Source organism: Eupeodes corollae, chromosome 1 (assembly GCF_945859685.1).
Source record: "Eupeodes corollae chromosome 1, idEupCoro1.1, whole genome shotgun sequence".
Taxonomy (NCBI): domain Eukaryota; kingdom Metazoa; phylum Arthropoda; class Insecta; order Diptera; family Syrphidae; genus Eupeodes; species Eupeodes corollae.
In genome coordinates this window covers 19,258,301-19,280,869 of record NC_079147.1, presented here as the reverse complement: position 1 = coordinate 19,280,869, position 22,569 = coordinate 19,258,301, and the positions used below count along the sequence as shown (strand labels likewise).

General features: G+C 31.7%; 1 protein-coding gene across 9 annotated transcripts in view; it reads right to left on the bottom strand.

Moving 5' to 3' along the window:
• Positions 1-22,569, bottom strand: part of LOC129941912 (tropomodulin) — a 233,501-nt gene that overhangs the window by 5,317 nt on the left and 205,615 nt on the right. For 3 of the 9 annotated variants that reach the window (XR_008780942.1, XR_008780945.1, XR_008780947.1), the window contains 7 exons: positions 20,506-20,797; positions 20,209-20,429; positions 19,892-20,143; positions 19,668-19,815; positions 10,697-11,012; positions 5,504-5,927; positions 2,270-2,553 (listed from right to left, as the gene is read on the bottom strand). Coding sequence is in view for 2 of the 9 variants with exons in the window: in XM_056050679.1 (XP_055906654.1) it covers positions 5,912-5,927; positions 10,697-11,012; positions 19,668-19,815; positions 19,892-20,143; positions 20,209-20,429; positions 20,506-20,797 (1,245 nt within the window). In the remaining 7 variants the exon portion in view is untranslated. Of the gene's footprint in view, positions 1-2,269; positions 2,554-3,110; positions 3,312-5,502; positions 5,928-10,696; positions 11,013-19,667; positions 19,816-19,891; positions 20,144-20,208; positions 20,430-20,505; positions 20,798-22,569 lie in introns of those variants that run through there. The other 6 variants (XR_008780943.1, XR_008780944.1, XR_008780946.1 and 3 more) reach the window with 6 other exon arrangements.

Here is a 22,569-nt window from a genome sequence, read left to right as displayed (position 1 = left end):
AAGTACAGACATAAAGTTTTTTTAGTTAACTTAAGGCAAAATTAGATCTAGCAGAAGAACAGCTTAAAGTAATTGGCTGTTCGAAATGGAATTCAAAGAAGTTTAGACTAACCCCAAACAAAAATTGGGCTTAACAGTGTTATAATCGGACTAAGGTCTTTTCTTCCAAAACTATATCACCCAAATTAAAAATGTCATAGAGCCCAAAACAATTTGATTTACATTTTTGGACAATATTGCAGAAAATCTTGGGTTTCATGGCAATTCAAAAAAAAAGAAGCGTTTAGTCTTTTTGACCAATATAATATTGCCAAAATATTAAAAATATCCAAAAATGGTTTCATCACTTAAAAACTTGTACAAAAGAAAATGCCACAAGGTCCGAAATCAATGTCAATTCTCCAAATTACTAATTGACATATCGCCCAAAATATCACATGCTTTTCAACAATTGAGCCTTCTGACAAATTTTTGTTAATTTTGGGCGCTTCGACATTTTGAGTCTAAAATTTTATCGCCCAAACGGAAACATTAAACAAAAATAAAATCTCACCTCTGCTTAGGCCCACTATAGGATTTGGAGTAGGTGCGAGGTTGTGTGTATGAAAAGTTTTTCCACAAACTTGCACCTACCCCGAATCTTAAAGTGAGCCCAAGCAGAGAATCACGCAACCACCTTAAATGTTTTCTAAACACAAAATTTTAGGCATTCTGACTTTCTAAATTTGGGCGTTACCATATTGAGAGCTGTCATGTGACATGTAATTTGGGCTTTGTTACATGATGGATAGTGCGTTGGACTGTTCAATTCCTACCTGTGCCACCTAAAGTTTTTGTCACAGATACAACCTCTTGCGAGGAGTTGGCCAATACGCCAAGAGTAATTCTTGTCATGAAAAGTGCTTTCTCAAAGTAGCCGTTCGTATTTGGCTTAACCTGTACTCTGTAGGTCCCCTCCATGCCTGACATGGCTCGTGTTTATATCTAAAACAAAAAACGCTTCACCATTGGCTTCGCCTGACTTTAACGAGCTCAGCCATAGGAATTCAATGCAAGCTACCACAATGAAGCTTTGAAATCACGTTTCGTTTAACAATCGTAAGGAAAAGATCGTAATGTTACGTAATGTGACTCCAAACGGAAGCTCTAGTTCAAATTTGGTGAACATTGGCTTTGTCTGACAGCTCAATAGCTGTACAAAAAATTGACAAATAAAATACATTTTCTTTTGGATATTATAGGTTCTGTTTGCTGCTTCCGCGATAAATTTGATCATCTTAAAATTAATTTTGTTTTACTGCACGAAAAATCAAAACAAACTTAAGAAAGAATAACAGCTGCTAATGACAGAAGTGCCATATTAGAAATGTCATTTAAAGCAACCTCTAAGCGGGCCCCCTGAAGTGTGTTTGTGTTTCAGGCATTAGAGTTGTAAGTCACTGGGCCTTAGTTCTCAACGGACTGTTGCGCCAACTAATAATAATAATAATGATTCGTGACGTGTGTTTTTTTTTAAAACGTTTCTATTCGTTTTTGGCCTTGTGTCGTTTTACGATTTGGGTTTTATTATATTGTTGGGTGATAAAACATAAGAAACGATAGAAATCATAATGGTCGTAATTCTCAATGTCACAAGCACAATCCCTATGTCATTTAACCCAAACTTTAAATTAAAAAATTATTTTGGCAAAATGATGATAACTAACAATTTGGATTTTCGTTTACCTAAAACTTGTTTGGACTTTTCGAATTGTTTTTTTTTTTTGGCGATTTTTGTTAAACTTTTTGGACATTTGATTTCGGGTAAGTGAATAATCTAATTATTTCTTTATTTCAGGCAATTTAATTTTCATATTTGACAATTTCAGATTGACAGCTGTATTTCAATCTTTTTAACTCTCTTAAAAATACCCTTTACTTCTAACTTAAGAAAAATATCTCTTCCCTATCCAATTTATGATTCCATGTAAATGTCCTACAAAATTTATAAACGTAACCCAATTGTTAAAAATAACCGACACCAATATTCTAAGTTAATGTTGATGTTTTTTTAACTAATATTATTAATCAAATATTTTGTACAAAGGAAAATTTTGGGCAAAAGGTGAAATGTGCAGAAAAAATATTTATACAAAAAGAATAAAAAGAAAGAAAATAAAAGCACTTAGGAAAAGTAGAATACCAAAACCAAAAATATACTAAGCGTTAAGCAATAAAAATAAAATTTATTATAATATTGAAAAACGAAAGAAGTAATAGTTATACGTACTGTTTTTCATTCGATCGGAGTTTGTTTTGGGATAAGTTTTTGTTTTGTTTTTATTTTAAGAAATAAAATGTATTATTTTTTAATATTTTTGTTGCTATATAATTATTTCTTTTCTGTTTAAATAAGATGAAGGTATGTAGGTATATTAAGGTATGTTTAATTAAATTTATTTGTTTTTTTTGTTTAAAATTTTTAAAATTGTTGTTTTATGTTTTTAGTTTTATTTTTTTTTGGAGACAACAAGATGCTCGCTTATTTGCGCTGGTTCAGGCGGGAAACACGTACTGGAAGAAAGACAAAAATGTATGGAAAGAAAAAACATAATTGATTAGTCAAATTTACATAAATATAGAAATGGAGGGATATAAACAACAAAGGATTAATCAAAATATATATTTGTTATTAAAAAAAAACTATCAAAAAATATTAGTAAATTATTTATTAAAATAATATATTCGACAAAAATTGACGGAAGCGGAAAAAATCGGATGCATTATTTTTTCCTTTTTATTATCAGCTGGCACACATTTTACTAAAAAAATAGAAATATTTTATTTTCAAAAAATTGGGACTTGAGACTTTTTCTTAACAGGGAGAAAACACACATTTTTTTTAGTAAATTCACTCGAGAAAAATGTTATATTGAAAGATTTTATAGAGGGGATAGTTTAACAGATAGGTAAAGAAATATTTGAATGTGATCATCACTTTTCCAATAGTTTTTCATATCACAGACTTTTTCGAAGTATGACTTTTTGAAGAAGAAGTTTTTTTTTAAATTGTTATAATAATTGAACAGAAAATAAATTTAATGAAAATAAACTTATCAAGTTGTACGAACTTTTAAAAAAATCCTTTTCTGAAAGATTTATGTTTTCTTGGTTTTAAATCAGTTTTGTGTTTAAGTTTTTAAACACTCAGTTTTGATTTTTAAAAAACATTTCTATTATTACAGAGACGATGTTGTTTTTTGTTTAGTTTTATTGTTTGGATCGGATATGATTTTGTTTTTTACATGGTTTTCAACATCGACGTTTATTTCCTAAAAAATATAATTTTATTTATCAACAAACATGAAGATAATTTGAATTTATAAATAGTTAAAAGAATTTGAATGATTTGTTTTTATTTTGTGTAGGTAAAGAGTGTAGGTAGGAATTGGTAAATGATTAACACACAAAAAGGGTTACATAGTTAGTTGGCGGTTTCTCACAGTGCAGTCATGCTAAGCAAATTAGTTGCTGAAAATACTTTTGAACAATAATTTTAATATTGTTTATATAAATAATCAAAATATTTTGAAACACAATTTAGGACTAATTCACATAATGGATAGTTAATCGCTTGATAGGATTCCAGGATTTATAATTTTATTTCGAAGTTAACTTTGTAAATCTTTATCACAATTCTTAAATAGGAACTTATAACGACTTAAATCTTTTTTAAGCTTCGATGGGGTTAAGTAAGGGACAAATTTAGGTCGAACCACAACTTAAAAAAACACAAAACAAGGACCACACATGGTTAAACTTTTGGGTTTTCAAAAACAATATAAAATTTTGTGATTTTTAATTTCAATAGGTTAAGCATTTGAGTTGGAACACATTTTGAAAATGGAAAGAGAGACTGAAAAACTGTTTTCCAAACCTGAATTATTATGAGTTATTTTTCGAAAATTTAAATCAAATTCCTAGTGTTGTTATAAAAACTTGAAAAATTTGATTATATAGGAATTTCCGATAAGAGATTTTATTTTAGTAATACAAAATTCAATACTTTTTGAGTGAAAAATCTATTGAGCTTTATTTAACTCTAAGATCTTCAATCAATTGTGAAGAATTGCTATTAACCTTATCTTTCAGGTTTTTTTAAATCCGAAGATCTTAGCAGCCAATTGTAATCGCGTCTTCGATAAGTTAAACTATTTGGTTATTAAGTTAAAGTATAAGGCAAAAATGTTGACAGCAAAAAAAGTGACAACTCACTTAAAAAAATGTTTAAAATGAAATTACTTATTAGAAAAGTCAATTTTCAATAAGATTTTTAATTTTTATATTTAAAAAAGGAGTATTTTTGGGGGAAATCGAATGACTTTAGGTCTTGAACCAACTGGGGATTAATGCCATAAATCTTATCTTTCACGTTTCATTAAATCACAAGATCTCAGTGGTCAATTGTGATTCCGTCTTTGATACATTAAAATGCCAAGAAACTTTCAACCATTAAAACTTTAAAATTTGCACAAATTTATGAAATGAAATTTAACAATTTGAATGCTTTTTTGAAGGGCATTTCTGTCCGTTTTTAGTAATGGCATAAATTGTATTCATCAAATATGAAAAAAGGACAAATCACTTGAGGTAACTCTATTAAAAATCACTTATTGGTAAAGACAAGGAAACATTAAACAATTTGTTTGCATTGTTTAAAACAAGGTTTTTGGGATTTTAAGAACTTTTTCCTTTATTGGAAAAATTGGAACTCCGTGAAAATGCATGTGAAAAATACTTTGAAGATGGTTTCGAAATATAACTGACTATATTTTATTTAATATGGAATTTTTTGCCTTTTTAATTAAAACTGCATAAGTCGACTCTTGTAACTTTAAGGAAGTATTAATTTATTTTTCTCTGCTAAGAATATGCATTCAAAGAATGATGTTTTGTTTTCTAATACATATTACTTTAAAATCTCTAAAAAATGCGGTTCGTTTTCGGAATTTTTAATCAGCAATACAAATCTGTTGTTTGTCTCGTGTACTCCAACTGACAGCTGTTGTCATATAGATACTTCTTTTTAAAGGGTCGCCATCATAGTTGGTGACAACTTCAATTATTATTTTAAACATTTTGAAAATCTTCTATAGTGTTTAACAACTAAAATCATCTTTTTTTTTAAACAAATCAGGATTTGTAAGTCGAACATTGGGTATGGTTCTTAAAAAATAAATTGAACTTCTGTAACAATATCCTGTCAAGCGATTTACCCATCCAACTGTGTTTTAATTAGTTATTAAAATTCAATTATTTGAATTATTTTTTAAATTAAATTCAACTTGCTTTTACTTCTTTTACATCTTTTTTTTTTGTATTTACTTATTTTTTATTCTAACAGCAATGCTTTAGCAAAAACAAAAAAAGTACAATTTCATCTCATTTTTCAAAAAAATGTTAGATAGAAAAATAAATTATTTGAAAAAAGAAAAATTTCAAAATAATTTTAAATATTATGTACCTTTACATCCTAAGCGATAATTTCATAGTTTTTTAAATTGACTTTTGGTTTTTTGATTTTGATTTTTTGATGTAATGCCTAAATTTATTTTGATATTATTTTTATTTATTGATTTATTTATTGATTTTTATATTATTATTTTACATGAATTTAATTTTATATTTATATCAGTTTTATTATATTCACGTCATCATGATTATCATCTTCAGTTTTTCCTTATTTTCATTTTCATTTTAATTAAAATTGGTATGAAAAAAAGTATATATTTTGCTTCGCTTAATTTTATAGTGTTTTTTTTTTATATATTTTATTTGAATTTTTATTTCTGATGTGTATTTTTAATTTATTCATTGAATTCTTGCTGATTTCCTATGCATATTATTGAAAAATCTGAACTTCAGACGTAACTCAAGATCTTTTCTTACTGTAAAACATATAAAACAAAAATAAACAAAAAAAGAGAAAAAAACAAAAAAACATATAAATTATGAGAACATAAATAGATTTAATGAAATTTTGGTGTTTTGTGATTTAATGTTATACAATAAAATATAATATTTGTGTGTTATATAAAAATATGTTTATTAGAAAATTAGAAACAATAGAAGAAGAGGTGGGTGTATACGAATATCTGTGGAAAGAAGTACAAATAAAATAATGTGTCAAAGAATAAGAACAAAACAACATAAGAGACAGACAGAGTCAGACAACAATTTTTGTTCCTTTTAAGAAGAAGTGCAATGATGATGAACAAAGTGTGGGTTGCCATCACACTTTTTTGTATTGATTTTTGTTTTTCAAGTGGACTGGACAAAGAATTATTCACTCTTAAGAGTTATATACAAGAACAGACACCTGAAACTTAAAATTTTGATTGAAATTGGACACACGTATTTTGTTTTTTAGTACAAAAATGTAAAAATTCATATCACATGTACACATTTTTATAAGTTTTAAAAAAGTTATTTTACAATTTTACAAAATGATGAGACAATACACAAAATGAAACATGCGTGCTATATAAATTGTATGATGTTTTTCTTAAACTTTGATGAATTTTTGAGTACAATATTTTGGTGTAACTCTCCTGAATTTCTAACGAAGATTGTCACTAGTGAGAGCTAGTTTCACTTTTTTTTCAAAAATGTCTTAAGTATCAGAAAGTGCTCTTCAGAAGGGCCTTGTCTATATATTTAGCTAAAATTTATCAAATCTTTTTATTGCCTAAAGATTTGAGTAGTTTGAAAGTGATTTCTTTTTCAAAACTACGACCATTCGGTCTTTTAATTAAAAACTCATTAATTCCCATACAAACTAAATACAGCGCCAAAATTCTTTTTTTCATATGCGAATCAAAAAAGCACTTGAAAAACTTGTGTATTCCAATGATATTAAAAATGCGTGAATCTATGTTGTTTTGAAAGTACTGATGGGTTAAAATGTTTAGTATTGCAGGATTTCTTGTGAATTTGCAAAAGACTAGTGAATGAAAATCCTGATGCAGAACCTGCAACAAGTCAAAGTTGTGAAGAACAAGAAGAAATCAAAGATCTTCGTATATAAGACTTTAAACATATAATATGTATTTATGTTACTTAATAAGCACGGTATAAAGACTTAAACGTTTGAAATTTTGTATTTGTATTTTGTTTAAATAATTTAAAAATATTGCTTTGTTATTCCTTGTATTAATATACTTTTTTGGGGATCTATTTGTGAAGGTTTCTGTTCAGGTTTTATGTTTTTAGATAAGTTTTTATTTATATTCTAGTTTGCCTTTGTTTCAAAACTCTTCTATTCCTAAACAATTTGAATCAAAAGTCAACTTTTCTAATTGTACTTTTTCAAAACCTTATTTTCAAAATTGAATTGATTTTTTTAATTACTTCTTTGGGTTTCCCTATAGGTTCAAGACCATAAGAAATTGATAAAGATCATTCAAAACTTCAAAGTAATCAGACCAATCACTTTTCATTTAACTCAAAATATAGAAAGTGAAAAAAAAAGAGTTTTAAAAGTTTATTGCTTGAAATGACACAAATAAGTTTAATTTGTCGCAGTCAATTTATTGTTAAACTTATTGCGGACGATAGTAATATTAATTAATTATAATATTTTGTGAAATATGTCATTTAAAAAATGAACATATTTATATATAACTAGAAACGGTACTGTCAGCCATTAGGGTTTGAAATGTTATTGTTGAAGACATCTAACAAATTTTGGACTTGTAAAGGTACAATAATAAATTCTTTGCTCAGACGCAAAATTAAATCTGACAGCAATATTTCAACAATTGTGATCTTTGAATAGTATTTTATTATTTTCAGCTCATAAGGCGGAAATGTTTAAAACATACAAACTCATGGATGAATTTTCTGTACTAAGCGTCACTTTACTAAACATTTATTGCAAACAGGTATTTCCGAAAATTCGCAGAAATGATGGAAACACATAGAAAACATTTACCAACAAGATTGATATTGACATAAACAGCACTGCACCAGTGCAAATTTAATTTTGAAGATATCTAAAAGAGGTTATAGCTATGCCTCTGCAAACAATTCTATGATATTTTAAAACTTTTGTAGACCTCGAAAACTATAATCAAAACTTCTACGTTGTAACGTCTTTTTATTTAAAGACCAATTATATAATTTCTGAAAGTTCTAGAAAAAAATGTTTATTTTATCTTAAAACATAATTCTTTTGGGATAATTTTTAAAATAAAGTGTGTATTTTTTGGATTTAATTACAAATACAATTTTAAAGCCATTTAAAACTTTTGAATAAGTTATTGAAAAATTATTATTTTCTATTTTTGTATCGAGATATTTGAAACGTTGAAACAAAAAAACAGTAAATTGTTGTTTTTCTTTATTATTTAGTCTAATATGATGAACACCCTCTACCAGGTCACTTCAAAACTTACATTCTTTTTGTAAATTCATGTGGCACAGTTCTTTTAAAGTTAATCGGTTGTTTTGGTATTAATCATATTACAATCAGTATAGAAAACTTTTTTATTCTGATATTTGACAATAACATTGGATGAAGTCTTAAGTACAACATTTCTCTAAATAATAAAATTTTGTACTAACAAATGTCACAACAAGACAGAAACGTACTTGGCTGATTTTAAATTTTGTATTGATAAACTTTTTGGTATTTTTTTCCCTAATTTTTAAGCTCTATCTTTCAATACAAAAAATATGGAATTAAAAATGTTTGTACCTACTTAAACGTACAATTTCTTGACAAATTTATAGTCTCTGAAACTCGGTTTATTGATAAATTTGAACTCGATTAATCTCGAACTTATTTCTTCATCAAGTTCTCAAGCGTTTGAACTTCGATTTAAATCTCAGTGTGAGAACTTTGATTCAATAGAGCCCCAAATTTTGTGATCTAGGATATTAGAATTTGGTTCAGCACTTTGTCTACTTCTTCCAAAGGCATAATTTTAAGATTAATTCCGGTTTTTGATTGAATTTAAGACCACAAGGTCACAAAATGTTGTGAAAACTAACAGTTTCAGAAAATTAAATCATTTACTTTCATTTGCTTTATTTTATACACGAGAAATAACACATAATCTAAAATAGTCAATATTCTTATGGGCAACATAACCAGATAAAAATAACTGTGTTTATAAGATACTTTTATTATTTTCGACATTATGTGCATCTGATGATGTGTACACAATGTTAAAGTATTATAAATATTTTTTTGAAAATTCACCTCGATAATAATCTTTTGGCTGAATCTATATAGTTTTCTATATAGTAGTTTCATTTAAGTTGCCTGAACCATATGACATTCTAGAGGTTGCAGGACTTTAAAATCTGAGTTAATGGTTCGATTTTTCAAGAAAAAGGGAAACAAATGAAACCAATTTTTGTTTTTTTTTTTTTAATAAACGATATCCATTTAAGAACAATTTGCATTTAGAATAAAATGAGTATATCAAAACCGAATCCCAAAATAAAATAAATGTTTGCTATAACCAAAAGTGACAGGTTTTTAAATTTTATTCGTAAAATGTCAGAATTTTGAGCAAGAACTAGCTACAAATATGTAAAAAAACACATTAGAACTCAGTCCCATCTAAGATCTAAAATTCCTAGAACTCAAACTGAAAATCTTAAGATATAATTAGATATGAAGAAATATGCTGGAGTTAAAAATGTTTTTTAAATTAAGTTTTAGAATTACTATAACGAGCTTTCAGTTTATTTCAGAACTTCGTCAAGAAATTTGTCGTCTAAAATGTGTTCACGAAATCCGAAAACTGGTTCTTTAAATGTAAAATTTTAATATTCGTCTATCAAAAGTTTGTTTTTTCGCAAATATAGTTTTCTTATAATGAAAACATTACATTACCTTAAATTATATCCTTTTTCTAACAAATCGACTTAAATAAAAAGTCTTTAAATTCACTTAAATCATATTTTCAAATACTAAGTCAAACCTAGGACAATACAATGATAATTTTATTATTAAAATAAACTATATTTTGTTCTTGAATGAAATTAATCAAACTGAAATGTAGCTATATTGTTCAAGCACAAAATATTATTATCATCACACTCCAAAACAAAAGCCTTCGGCATCCAGGAACAGGATAAAGAAAATGTCTCTCCTTCTTTGGCAGCAAACATTTTATAAGCAGGAAGCAATCAAAACACCACATCACACACATACACTCAAATCCAAAAATCCAAAGAGCGAACGCGATTAAAAGGCAACAAGCTGGCATATCGCAAGCACAACACTTCCCGAGGGATCAGAGCAGGGATGATGAGTTTTTGACACTTGTGTAAATGTTCCTCTTTGACTATGTGTAGGTATGTATATCGTAAAAAGGAGAACACATACTCATAGTCGTAATATTATTTTGTAATAATGTAAATTTATGATGTAAACGAGTTGATAGTAGTTTTTGGATTGGATTTTGGATTTATAGAGCATCTTCATCTTTAGCGAGAGTGCAGAGATATAAAAATGTAAAATGTTTGTTTTTGAAATAGTCCTTTCATAGGTATATAGTAGTTATAGTTATGTACATATGTTATATACGAGTATCCTTATATGTACAATATGATGGTGTCCTTTTTTTGGAGTGTGTTTATTTCTTTTGTGTGTAAAATTTTGACATCATCGTCTGTTTTCTCTAAAATGAACTCAACTCACATATGGGTTTTGATGTTATCGTCAAGCGATGGCGGTGGTTCTTGTGGCGACGACGACGAAGTTAAAATATTTTCATCTCCATCAACATCATCATCAACGTCGTCGTCAGAAACCACATCACCACCCCGAACTACAATGTTATCGGGATCAATTTCGACATCATAATCGGGTCGTGGTTGGGGTGATGGCGATGGTGACGGAGATGGCGACGACGACATGGCGAACCTTCTGTCAATTTCACTTGCTGGTAATTCGACATTGCCCTCGGGTAGTATTAACAATGGTAGTTTTGGCTTCAATTTTTGAACACGTACAACTATATACGAGTATAGGTTTTTTTTTATATATATTCACAACATAAAGATTTTGCTATTTCTTTTATTTGTATAACAAAAATTATATGAATATTAATTTTTATTGATTAAAATTTTTCTAAGATAAATGTTTGAAAAAAAAACTATTTAAAAATATGTCTTAAAAAATTAAGCAAATTTCCAGTCTTTCAAAAAAACACATAGTTACAATATTTACATTATGGTATTTACGAGATAGTAAATGTTCTGAAAGTGTTGCAGAATGTTCATGGTTGAGTAAAAAGTGTAGTGATTGAATAAAAGGGTTTAGACTTTGTTAATTCATGTAGAAAATGGACGTATTTTTAGATTACAATATGGAAAGCAAGAAAAGCACGAAGAGTATAGGAAGTGCAAAGTGTTTTATTGTGTTTTTTAATAGTTTAGTGTACATTTTGTAATATAATGAAATAAAATGTTGGAAGATGTTCGCTTACAACACTTAATAAGAGATAGATATTTATGTACGAGTAAAATCCTTCTAATGTATTCCCGAAATTTTTGAAATCTTTGCCACTCTTACTGGTTCTAAAAATATCTCTTATTACAAATGTAATTGACAGATCAACATTCAATGCACTGTTCTTTTGAGAATATACTCATAGGACATCTGAGGGACACTGACGTTTGTTGTGTTAAAAAAGTTAATCAAGACATGAAACAATACATCAAAACAAAAACGTATTGCTTCAATACACTGGTTGACAAAATTATATTTTTTTTTCTGTTGCCCATACAAAAGAATACTTTTTTAAAGGACTTAGATGTCCTTAATTCGAATGCAGCCTTTTAATTTCTGTATCACAATAGGTTTTTAAAATATGCCCCTTAAAAAAAGCTAAAAAAAAAACAAAAACGAGGTTTTTAAGTCTAAGTTAAAACTCAAAATGTTATTGAAAAGTACAAATATTTCTTTTTTAGATCCAGTTTAAAACATTGAAGTATCTCACTTATTTTTTTGGAAATTCTAATTGGTTATGACTTTATGAGTCGTTTTTTTAATCTATATGAAGTTTTGAGAAAAACTTAAATTTGATACTTTAATAGTTTTGGACTTAATTTTTGTCCTGATTTCGAATAAAAACTTGAATTTTAACTATTTACTCTTTTTAAAATACCCGTTTTTAACATTATTAATATATTTTTAAAATATGTTTAAAAAAATTAAAGTAATGGAACTGTTTAGACAACAGATTCCTTACAAGAACTAAACTTACTTTCAAACCGTTTTGCTTTTTGTTGTTGAAAACCATTTTACAAAAACTGGTTTAGCGTTTTTTTAGATTTTTGTAAAACAATTGAAATCTAGCAACTTATGAAGACTAGTTGAAGACTAGAATAGAAAGATTTTAAGCGAAAATTCCAAAAGTTCTTGGTAAAATTGAAGAATTTTTGATAAGAACCGCTTTACTTCTTTATGGAAAAAAACCTTCTGGTAGAAGTTAGAAGAAATAGATACTGGGCATCAGAAAACTGCTACTCTTTGCTTTTGAATAAAATTTTTCTTTAATTGATCAACTGATTTCTTTTTGATAAGCCCAATGTCAAATTTTAGGGTGAAGCCACACATTTTGAAAAAGATTTGTGCTTTTTATACGTGTTGGAAGTTTTGTACCCGGTATTCTCCCATTACATCGTATGCATCGAAGGGGAGTGGAGGAGAAGATGGAACGACGAGCTGTACGGGATGTACAGCGACGTAGACTTAGCCAGAAGGGTAAAAGTCCAAAGACTAAGATGGCTGGGTCACAGAGCGCATAGAAACCAATGCTCCGGCCGGAAAGTCTTCGAATCCACACCCACAGAACAGCGCAGTAGAGGCAGACCGCGGATCAGGTGGCGCGCACAAGTGGAAAGTGACCTTACCCAAATTGGAAACTTGGCGCGAAACTAGAGACATCTAGCTAGGGACCGAGCTAGATGGACAAGCTTGTTGGGTGAGGCCCTAGTTCACACAGGACTGTAGCGCCACCTTAAGTAAGTAAGTATTCTCCCATTACAATTTTATGGAATTAAAGGGAAAATTAATAAGGAGCGTTCGAATTTACTATATCCAATAATAAGCGTATTAAAAGGTGTTCCGCTAGGATGAGGCCATTTTGAATATTTCCGTGCTGGAGGTTAAAGTTGCGACCTTTTTAAAACTTTTGTAAAGAATACCAACCATACAAAAATAAAGTATCCAAGTGAGTGTAATTTGAAGCATGCTTTCAAAGATAAAGGACTCTTGCTTTCAAAGATTAAAAATTCTGAGGACGTGAAATAGAAAGGAGATTTAAAAGAAGCAAAACGGTTGTAGGCAAATATCTTGCTGATCCACAAAAATATGGACAAAACTGAAAAGGCTGCATTGCAGAAGCAACAACATAAAGAGAAAAGTGGTAAACTTTACAGGTTGCCTCAAATTCCAGTTTATTAAGGTTAATACAAAAGGTTGACAATATCCAGAGAAGAAAAGTACACAATTACCATGAGATAACTTTTGCAAGATAACATGATTCTAGGAGCAGTGATTAGCCTTTACGGTCTCGATGGTTACAACTTTTATTTTTCCATAATCTAGAAAGGATTAGTTCATTTTTACACAGCATCATAGATGAACATCAGGTGTAATGGTGTTGTGAGCTATAACCTACTATAACATAATCAACTTTGAAATTTTGTCCGAAACAACGGAAAGAACTATAAATGTGTTCTGAAGGAGTCATTTAAAAATGAAAAGCATTTTTGGACCTTTATTTTGTATTTTGCAACAAGACAATGCCTTTGTCCACACTTCCAGGGTTGTTAGAATTTGGATTCAATCAGTAGACGTGGAACTTTTGCCATGGCCATCATAGTCACTGGTTTTAATAGTAATTGAAAAAGTTTGGGCATCGCAAAATTTCTCGTTTTTGCTGTAAAAACTCAAAGAACAGATTTTTTATTCAGGTTTTAAAATCTTTTTAATCGTAGATGAAAGAATATGATATTCTGTTGTTTTTTCTCTTGTTCATTAAATTTAAATGAAAAACGTCTCAGATATCTAACAAACATAAACTGGCCAAATCAAATCAAATCCATTATTAAGCGTTTCAAACAGAAAGCCGAAGTGATGTTATATAGCTTTGGAAAGAACGTGAAGAAAATCTTACTGAATTCTCTCTCCATCAGTAGTTTCGAAAAGAATTTAACTGTCATTTTTATATCTTAATAAAACCAATTTAAATTAACGCTTTCAGCTCACAAGAAAGAAATATTGGTCATAGGTGGTTAACTTGTGGAACACCATTTGAAAAACCTGAACAAATCAGGTTTATTCAAAGCAACCCAAAGTTTTGTTATTAAACCACCATTTACTGCAGTGAGCTTAATAATGTGATCAATGCGACAAATTTAAGGATACTTTCTTTAACAAAAATTCAGTTTTGAAAAAGTTCTAAGAAAGCATTAAGCCAAATATTGTTGATCTTTGTTTAAGGACATCATATTTAAAAAGTTGACGAAGCTAAGTTTAAAAAATAAGTATAAACTTTTTTCCTAAGAAAGCCATAAGCGCGAGTTTGGATCGTCTGCAGATTAATATGTTTTTTATTTATATTGTGGTAATTAATGTGTTCATTATTTAGTACCTTAAACCATCAGGATAAACGTTTATTAAAACTTAACCCTTGGCTTAAAATTTCTTCAGAAACGTTACCTTTTTAGATTGCTCTCGTGAGACTGAATTTCGGAATAACTTCACAGAAAAAGACATCACAACAATAAAACAAACTTTCAAAAAGAAACTGAGACACTCTCAAGAGACAACATTTGAAGCAGAATAAAACCACTTCACATTAAAAATATTTCGACAAGTTCACGATAGGGTCGGAAAAAATCAATTCAGGAAAAATTGCACTTTTACCTGTGGTATTGCATAATATGAGCTTTTTTTCGTTGTTGTTCAGTTTGTTATGAAATGTATCCATTTCAGAGAAAGAAATTTATTGTAACAAAATAATTTAGAAAAAAGATTTTTAACTTTTGTCATAGAAAGCCTAATTTTTGTTTTAAATGTCTTCCTCATTATTGTCGTATGGAATTTTCGATTTGACACTACGTGATCCTCGTCTTGTGGTTGAAGATGAAGACGACTGGTTCGATGAAGATGACGGCAAGCGATGACTTTCAGTGAAACGATCTTCGGTCGTTATGACATCGCGAACTCGATTCTTAAGCATTTTGATTGTGTCCATGATATTGAGGCGTTTTTTCGGAGATATTTCATTGTCAGCTGCTGAAGCGGATGATGTGTCAAGCATTGGTTGAGATGATTCGTCAGTTATTAGATATTCATCGTCATCGGTTGGGTCAGAAACTGGGTGATATGGCGAAAGGAGATTTTTCGATGGTCGTGATCGTTTCTCAATTGGAGAAATGGCTCGGTACGATCGAGCATCATCTCTGACTCGGGAGATTTTAATAAGTGGTCTGTCAATTATGTCCCGACTGTATTTAGCGGTTTTGTAGTTTGACGGTAATTCACTGATCCCTGATGGGGATATATTTAACTGTAAGGTGGTGGTATGAGTTGAAGGCGATGAAGGCCTGGGTCGAACATGATCGATTGATAGATCAGTATGAGCTGCTGGAGTCGGTACGTATGTGTATGGCCTTAGAGCCGATTGGTTTCGGGAAATTGCCGATTGAATGGAAGTCTGCAGAGAAGCATCTTGGGACTTGTAAGTTTCGTGCGTTCCTCGATCACTGATCTTTGTGCGTTGAAGAAGTTCTTCGGAAGACTTGTAGTGTGAACGAGAGGCTGAATGATCAGCAGAAATTGCAGATTTATAGTAAGACCGATCAATTTTTGTAGCAGCTTGTGAAAGCTCTACAGAGCTTGGGAATTTCTGTTGTGAAGAAATGTAAGTCTCGACGGCCCTAGTAGGATCACTTTTGTAGCGATCAGAAAATTTGCTACGTGGAAGTAATGTCAATTTTTCTCTAGGCATTTCAGTTGGCTTTGGCAAATCAATTGTGTAGTGTGAGGCTTTGTAATCTGAGTACCGATCGGAGTATTTAATATGCGAAGCATCGTGAAGATCTTCCGTGGAAGAGTAAATTGAAGATTTTGCTAATGGTTTCTCAAGATCAAGGGTATATTTTGAGGTTGAAGATTGTGGAAGATCCTCAGTTGATGAGTATACAGATGTAGTACTCATAATAGGCTTCCCCTCCTTATATCGGTCAGAGTATTTTGTATAGGGTATATCTTCCATTGAAGAATAGACCGAAGTCGTTTCGACAGTTTTGATCAAAGTTCCTAAATGGCGATCAGAAAATTTCGATCTAGATAGATCTTCAATTGAAGAATAAACGGAAACCTTTCCAATCTTAGTGTGATTCGATGACGGACCTCCATTTCCCATTTCGGCTGCTTTTGATAAGTCCAAAAGCGTCTGTTCAGAGGCCCTTAGGAGATTACTCGATAAAGATTGCCACATATTTGCTGATTTGATAGAAGTTGTCGTTGAAGCTTTTTCCCTCTCCGAGGTGGAAACTTCAGCAACTGACTTGTAGGCCTTATCAATGAATTCTACATGTTCTTGACTTTCAATAGTTGTTCTTGATATGGCAGAAACTTTTTCAACAGCTGTGAATTTTGTTTCATAGCGAGCTTCAGCAGCAACTTGTGGTCTAGTTTCTTCCATTAGAGGAATTTCTATTTCAGTTCTCACTGAAGTATTGACTTCTTCTTTTGGTTTTTCGGGCTCTTCCAAAGGCTTTGGTGGAGCTTTCAAAATAGTTTCGGATACTTCTGTTGCTTTCTTCATGGTATCTTCAAGGTCTGTTATAGTGTTATCGGCTTCATTAGTTTTGATAAGGTCTTCTTCAAGCCCAAAAGTTTTATTTTCCTTGGGTTTGCTATAATCATGAAGAACCGGATAGAGCAACATTAGCACCTCATTGATTGGTTTTGAAGATGGTTTCACAACGACTTTATCACCACCACCAATGTTGATAGTTTTGGGACGGGGTAAATATGGCACCCGTCGAAGACCTGGAAATATGTAATCATGTTCAAGAGAGGAGAACACCAACGGGGTCTGAGTTGCATCTTCCAAGGTTTCTATTGGTTCTTCTGCAACAGTTTGACTTTCTGCTTCAGCTTGTGGAATCTTAAAAACAAACTGTGTTGAAGCTTCTGATTTTTTAATCGGATCAATATTTATGATCTCACCTTTTTTAATTGAAAGAAGAGACATTGGATTGGGTTTGGCTAAAGATTGAGTTGAAGCTTCTGTCATTTGGACAGGATCAATCTTTTGTTGATCAGTTTTCTTCACTGAAAATCGAAGCATCGGAGAAGGCTTTGGTAAAGATTGTGTTTCAGCTTCAGTTTTCTTAACAGGATCTATATTCAGAATCTCGCCCTTTTTAATTGTTAGTAGAGATAAAGCCAGAGCTCTTGTGTCAACCTTCGGAGGTTCAGGATTCTTGGTCTCTAAGTGAGGTCCAGGATTCTGTATTTCATCTGGCTTGGGATTGTCAGTTAGTTTTGGATTTGTACCAGTGAATAATTCAGGATTCTCAGGGTTTGAAGAGTTGGAAGGGTTTGGATTAGAAGTTATGTCAGCAATTATTTCCTTTTGTGAATCTAATTGTAGTTTCTTCAATTCTTCATTTTGAGGACGATTTTGTCTTTCTTCTTTTAAATCAATGTTTTTGGTTGAAGGATTGTCAGTAGACTTAGGAGCTTTTACTGTTTCAGCGACCTTCACGGTAATTTCTTCAGTTAGAGAAGGTTGAATGATATTTTCAACAACGTTTTCAATTTCTTTTACAACTTCTTTTGTGGTATTTGTTGTTATTTTGTTTTCAATTATTATTGACGGTTTTTCAAATATTTGGTGCTGATATAACAATGTTACACCAACAGAATTTGGAGTCTTAACCAGAGGCAAACTAGGAGCACGAACGCTTTTAGAAGGAGGTTTTGGTGGAAGAGTTAATGGAATTTCTTCAACGGGTTCTACATTATTTTCCAAAGTCTCTACAGGAGGAATATAAGGAGTAGGTTTTTGGATTTCTTGGGGGGGCTTCTTTGTAATATCAGTGACTTCAGTCAATGGTTCTCGAGAAATATCTTCAAGTTTAGATCGTAAACTTGCCATTTTTTCATCAGCTACTTCAGCAAAACTATCAATCTTAGCTCGAAGAAGTGTCATTTTATCTTCTAAGTGTCGACTGGGAGAAACGCTTTCAGATAAACGTGCCCTATCAATAGAATCCACACTGTCTGCTTTAGGTTCTTCAACTTTCTTAAGTTCTTCAAATGACTTAGCTTTCTCATCAGAAATTGCTTCTAATTTTTTGAGTGGGTTTTCAATTGCGACTTTGACATTTTCTACTTTAGGGGTTGTCATCTTTTGATCAACTGATTCTATATCAACAGCTCGAGATAAGCTGCTATGTCGAAGTTCACCGATCTTAGGGTTACGTGTTGTAGATGTTTTATTTTCTACAACTGCAGGTGTTTCATCAGTATTGCCCTTTGCTAAAGGTTCTTCTAGAGACGGATAGGGGGTTGGAGGAACTATAAAGTCCTTAAATTCAGTTTTCTTATCTTTGACAGGGGACCTTGCTTTAACTGGGGAAATTCTGTCTTTTACAGGGAATTTGTTTTCTTTCGGTGGAGACTTTTTGTCGTCGTTTGGTTTTGAAGAAATAACTTCTTCGACAACCTTAGCCTCTTGTTTCTTTTCTTCGATTGGTTTTGGTGGTTCAGTAACTTTGACTGGGGAAATTTTTTCCTTAAGAGGAGGAGTTACTTCTTTGGAAGGTGGACGAACAGTTTCTTGATTCTGAGAAACTTCTAGTGGAGAAATGTTTTCTTTCATTGGTGAAGTCGGTTCTTTAGTAGTTTCTGGTTTCTGAGAAACTGATTGTGGGGAAATATTTTCCTTGATGGATAGTTTGGCTTCTGGCTGATTTTGAGGAACAGCTTGTGGGGAAATTTTGTCCTTGATAGGAGACGTAGTTTCTTTAGAAGGTGACCGAACAGTTTCTGGATTCTTAGAAACCGGCAGTTTTTCTTTGACAGGAGACGTAGCTTCTTTAGGAGGTGACCGAACAGTTCCCACACTTCGTGGTACAGTCAGCGAAATTTCACCTTTCTCACGATCACTTTGTTTCTGACTTACCAATGATGCTATCAAATCTGACTTTGAATCGATTCTCTCTTGTGGGGTTAATACGAGGTGAATTGGTTTAGGTGATTTAGCTTTTTGCATTAACAGCAAGTCGTTGCCTCTGCTAATTGGTGATGTTGATTTCGGTATTGGTGACAATGAATTACCTTTTCTCATTTCATGCTCATCTAAATAATAATAATTTATAGCGTGTCAAGGTATGTCACGAAAAATGTTAAAATTGATTTTGAATGATGTTTCTAAAAAAAACTATAAAGAAAAATAAGGGAATTTTGAGTAGAAGAAGAGCAAAGATGGGAACCAACGATGCGCTGTATACGTTGTCCGCAAGCTGAAAAAATAACTTATGAAAATAAAAAACTGCAAGTTTTTTCCAAACTCCTTCCTACTGAAAATTCCTTAAAAATATTTTATAAAGAAGTTTAATTATTAACAATAACTTACTCCTGTCGATATTGCGCTGCAGATGGGCGGCAACTCTATGACGGGCATCATTGAATTCCAAATGGAGACCCAATCTGAGTAGGGATGTGTTCTTTTCTACTAAATCCGTAATCTCCATCTCGATTTTGTTACCAAGAACTGTTGATCGCTGAAAAATTCGACAATGTTTTTTTGATTAATGTGTCTCTAGATTTAAAAACATGGTTTGGTTAGCTAAAACTTACCTGATTTGAGGCTCTAAATTCTTCAATTGTACGTGCTTTGAGTAACGCTTTTACCAAAGTCACAATCACTGGGGGACTTATGAAATTTGTTTCGACATTTAATACTCTCAGGGTTTTGCTTTTTTCAATAGCTTCTGCCAATAAGAGAGCTGTTTTATCGGTTAGACCGACATTTGTTAATGATAGAACTTCCAAATGTTCATTTTGGGGCAGTACGGCGAACAATTGCTCGTATTTCTCATCGGATATATTCTTTAAAAATACGAAAAGAAAATATATTTTATATCAAACTCGACTTTTAAGTTTAGATTCTGTACCTTAATATTATTCAAATTCAGTTCAATCAATTTTGGATCATCATCTTTGACCCGCTTAACAGATTCATCAATATCTGTTGTATTTGGCGGATCCATTGGATATAATTTTTGTTGTGTAGATTTTGTAATACCATCCCAACCCATACCGATTGGTTGACCTTTATTAAGAAGTGACGCATGGTATTGGTCTTGATTCATCATCGAATGGAATCCGAGAATAGCTTTTAGAAAAAACAAAAAAAAGTCGTCATAATTTGAAATTAAAGGTTCTTGTTAAAGTTTTATAATCAATCTTACCAGCCAAGTCAATAATCTCTTCTTGTGTGGCATCACTTAAAGCATGTTCATATTCTTCACCCATATCAATGGCAATTTGTTCATCAGCTGCAATTTCTCGATCATCTCGTGGTGGTGGAACCCATTTTTTACCACGAACTGTACCTTTGACGAAAGGTTCTATTTCGGGTAGATCGGGTGTTTCAAGGGCTTCTTTGTTAATATGTTCGATGAGCTTCTTTCTGTCCAATGGTCCGGTGGGATCTTTTTTACATTCATAACTGCAACGTTGATTTGGTGGCAGGAAGTTATCCTGGAATTAAAAATTGGTGTATCAATTAGTACAAAGTTTTATCAATAGAAATAGAAATTGTACTGAATTAAACTTTTTAACTTAATGAATAGTCACAAATGAATAATTAGTCACAATGATAATAACTCGTATTTTGTAAGATTTTTTGCAATAAGAATTTTGGTATTTAAGAAACTGGTGCTTTTGAAGCTGTCATCTTTTTACATTTAACTTATACGAAATGCATTATTTTAAAAATTGAAAGATACGCCCTTAAAAAACGCATCACAATTTACTAAAGCTCTTTTTATGTAAAACATCTTCTCGGCTGGCAATAGAGAAACTGGTGGGAAAATCATCCGAAGTCATTTGAGGTTACACCAAGTCGTATTGCGTGTCTGCCTATAAGTCAGTAAACATATTAGGGAGCTATTAGGGGGTCTGCTTTGAGATAACAAGTCTTTAGAGCGCTTTAAGTCCAGTGAAGGCCATATGAGTTTTGTGGCTGCGCATGTTGGTAAATTGTGCCACCTAGAGTTTGCTATCGCAAAAGCTGTTACTTTAAGCAGAAGTTTACATGTAGCGATCGGTAAACCTATCTTCTTCCTTTCATGTGAAGTAGGTATGATGGTTCCATTTTTAGTCTCTGTGGCCCGGCACCCAACATAGGTTAAATTGCTGTCTCCATAAGAGACGATCGACAATCGAGGGCCGTTCGAGATTTGGTTGAGACACCGTCCAGAGATTTAATAGCAGCCTGACTGTCAGAGAAGATGCGGATATCAGAAGTTGATATCACGTTTTCTCTTAGCCAGGAGAGAACCTCTTTGATCGCTAAAATTTCCACTTGGAAGACGCTACAGTGATTAGGGAGGCGGAATGAGATGCTTCGATTAAGCTTTTTTGAGTGTATTAAGTTTATATTTTTTTAAATTTTGCCCTGATGCTCAAGAAATCTAAATACTATTGTTGAGGAACCTCTTCATACTAACGTTTTACTGTTTGATGCGTTTTTTGATACCGAGCAACGCGTCAAAGTTATTCAGGCTTATTACGAAAATGATCATTCAAATCAAATTGCATGTCGTACTGATCGTGATTTTTCAGGGCAAATAAATTGATAAAATGTGCATACAATCGGAAAATCGTGCACAAATTGTTCGTGATATAGTGGCTGAAGACTCGTCTATCTCAACTCTCTGTCGTTCCCAACAATTGATCATCGTTGATGAATATTTTGCATAAAGGTTTGGCATTTACACTTTTACAAGGTGCAATTGACTTAAGAACCTAAGACTTTTGACCATTCGAAGCGTCGCTTCGTCAATTGCCTGAATGTGGCAAAAAATGGCAACAGTAGATGATTAAGTTTCGAAGAAAATAATGAGGCACATTTTAACCTCAATGGATTCGTCAATGAGCAGAATTACCCAATTTGAGCGAATGACTAAGAGTTCTAGTCGAAAAACCAATGTACACACAAAGAGTTACTGTTTGGTGCGGTTTATGGGCTGGCGGAATTATCGGGAAGTATTTTGTTCCAAAATGTGTATGCTCAGGCAGTTACATGTCAGGCAGGACGGTGTTACTTGCCAGACAGCTAGGGAAACAATGGCTTTTTTTGCCCGACAAATTCAAATTCAATGGCTGTGTTATATCAGGTGATTTAACAACGTTGGACTTCATTTTTTGGGGTTATTAAAAGAAAAATTAATTTGGACGGACCTGATGGATATAGCTGCTATGTATTTCCATGATTTAAGAAAGGAAGAAATCTTCCTTGCAAGCAAGAG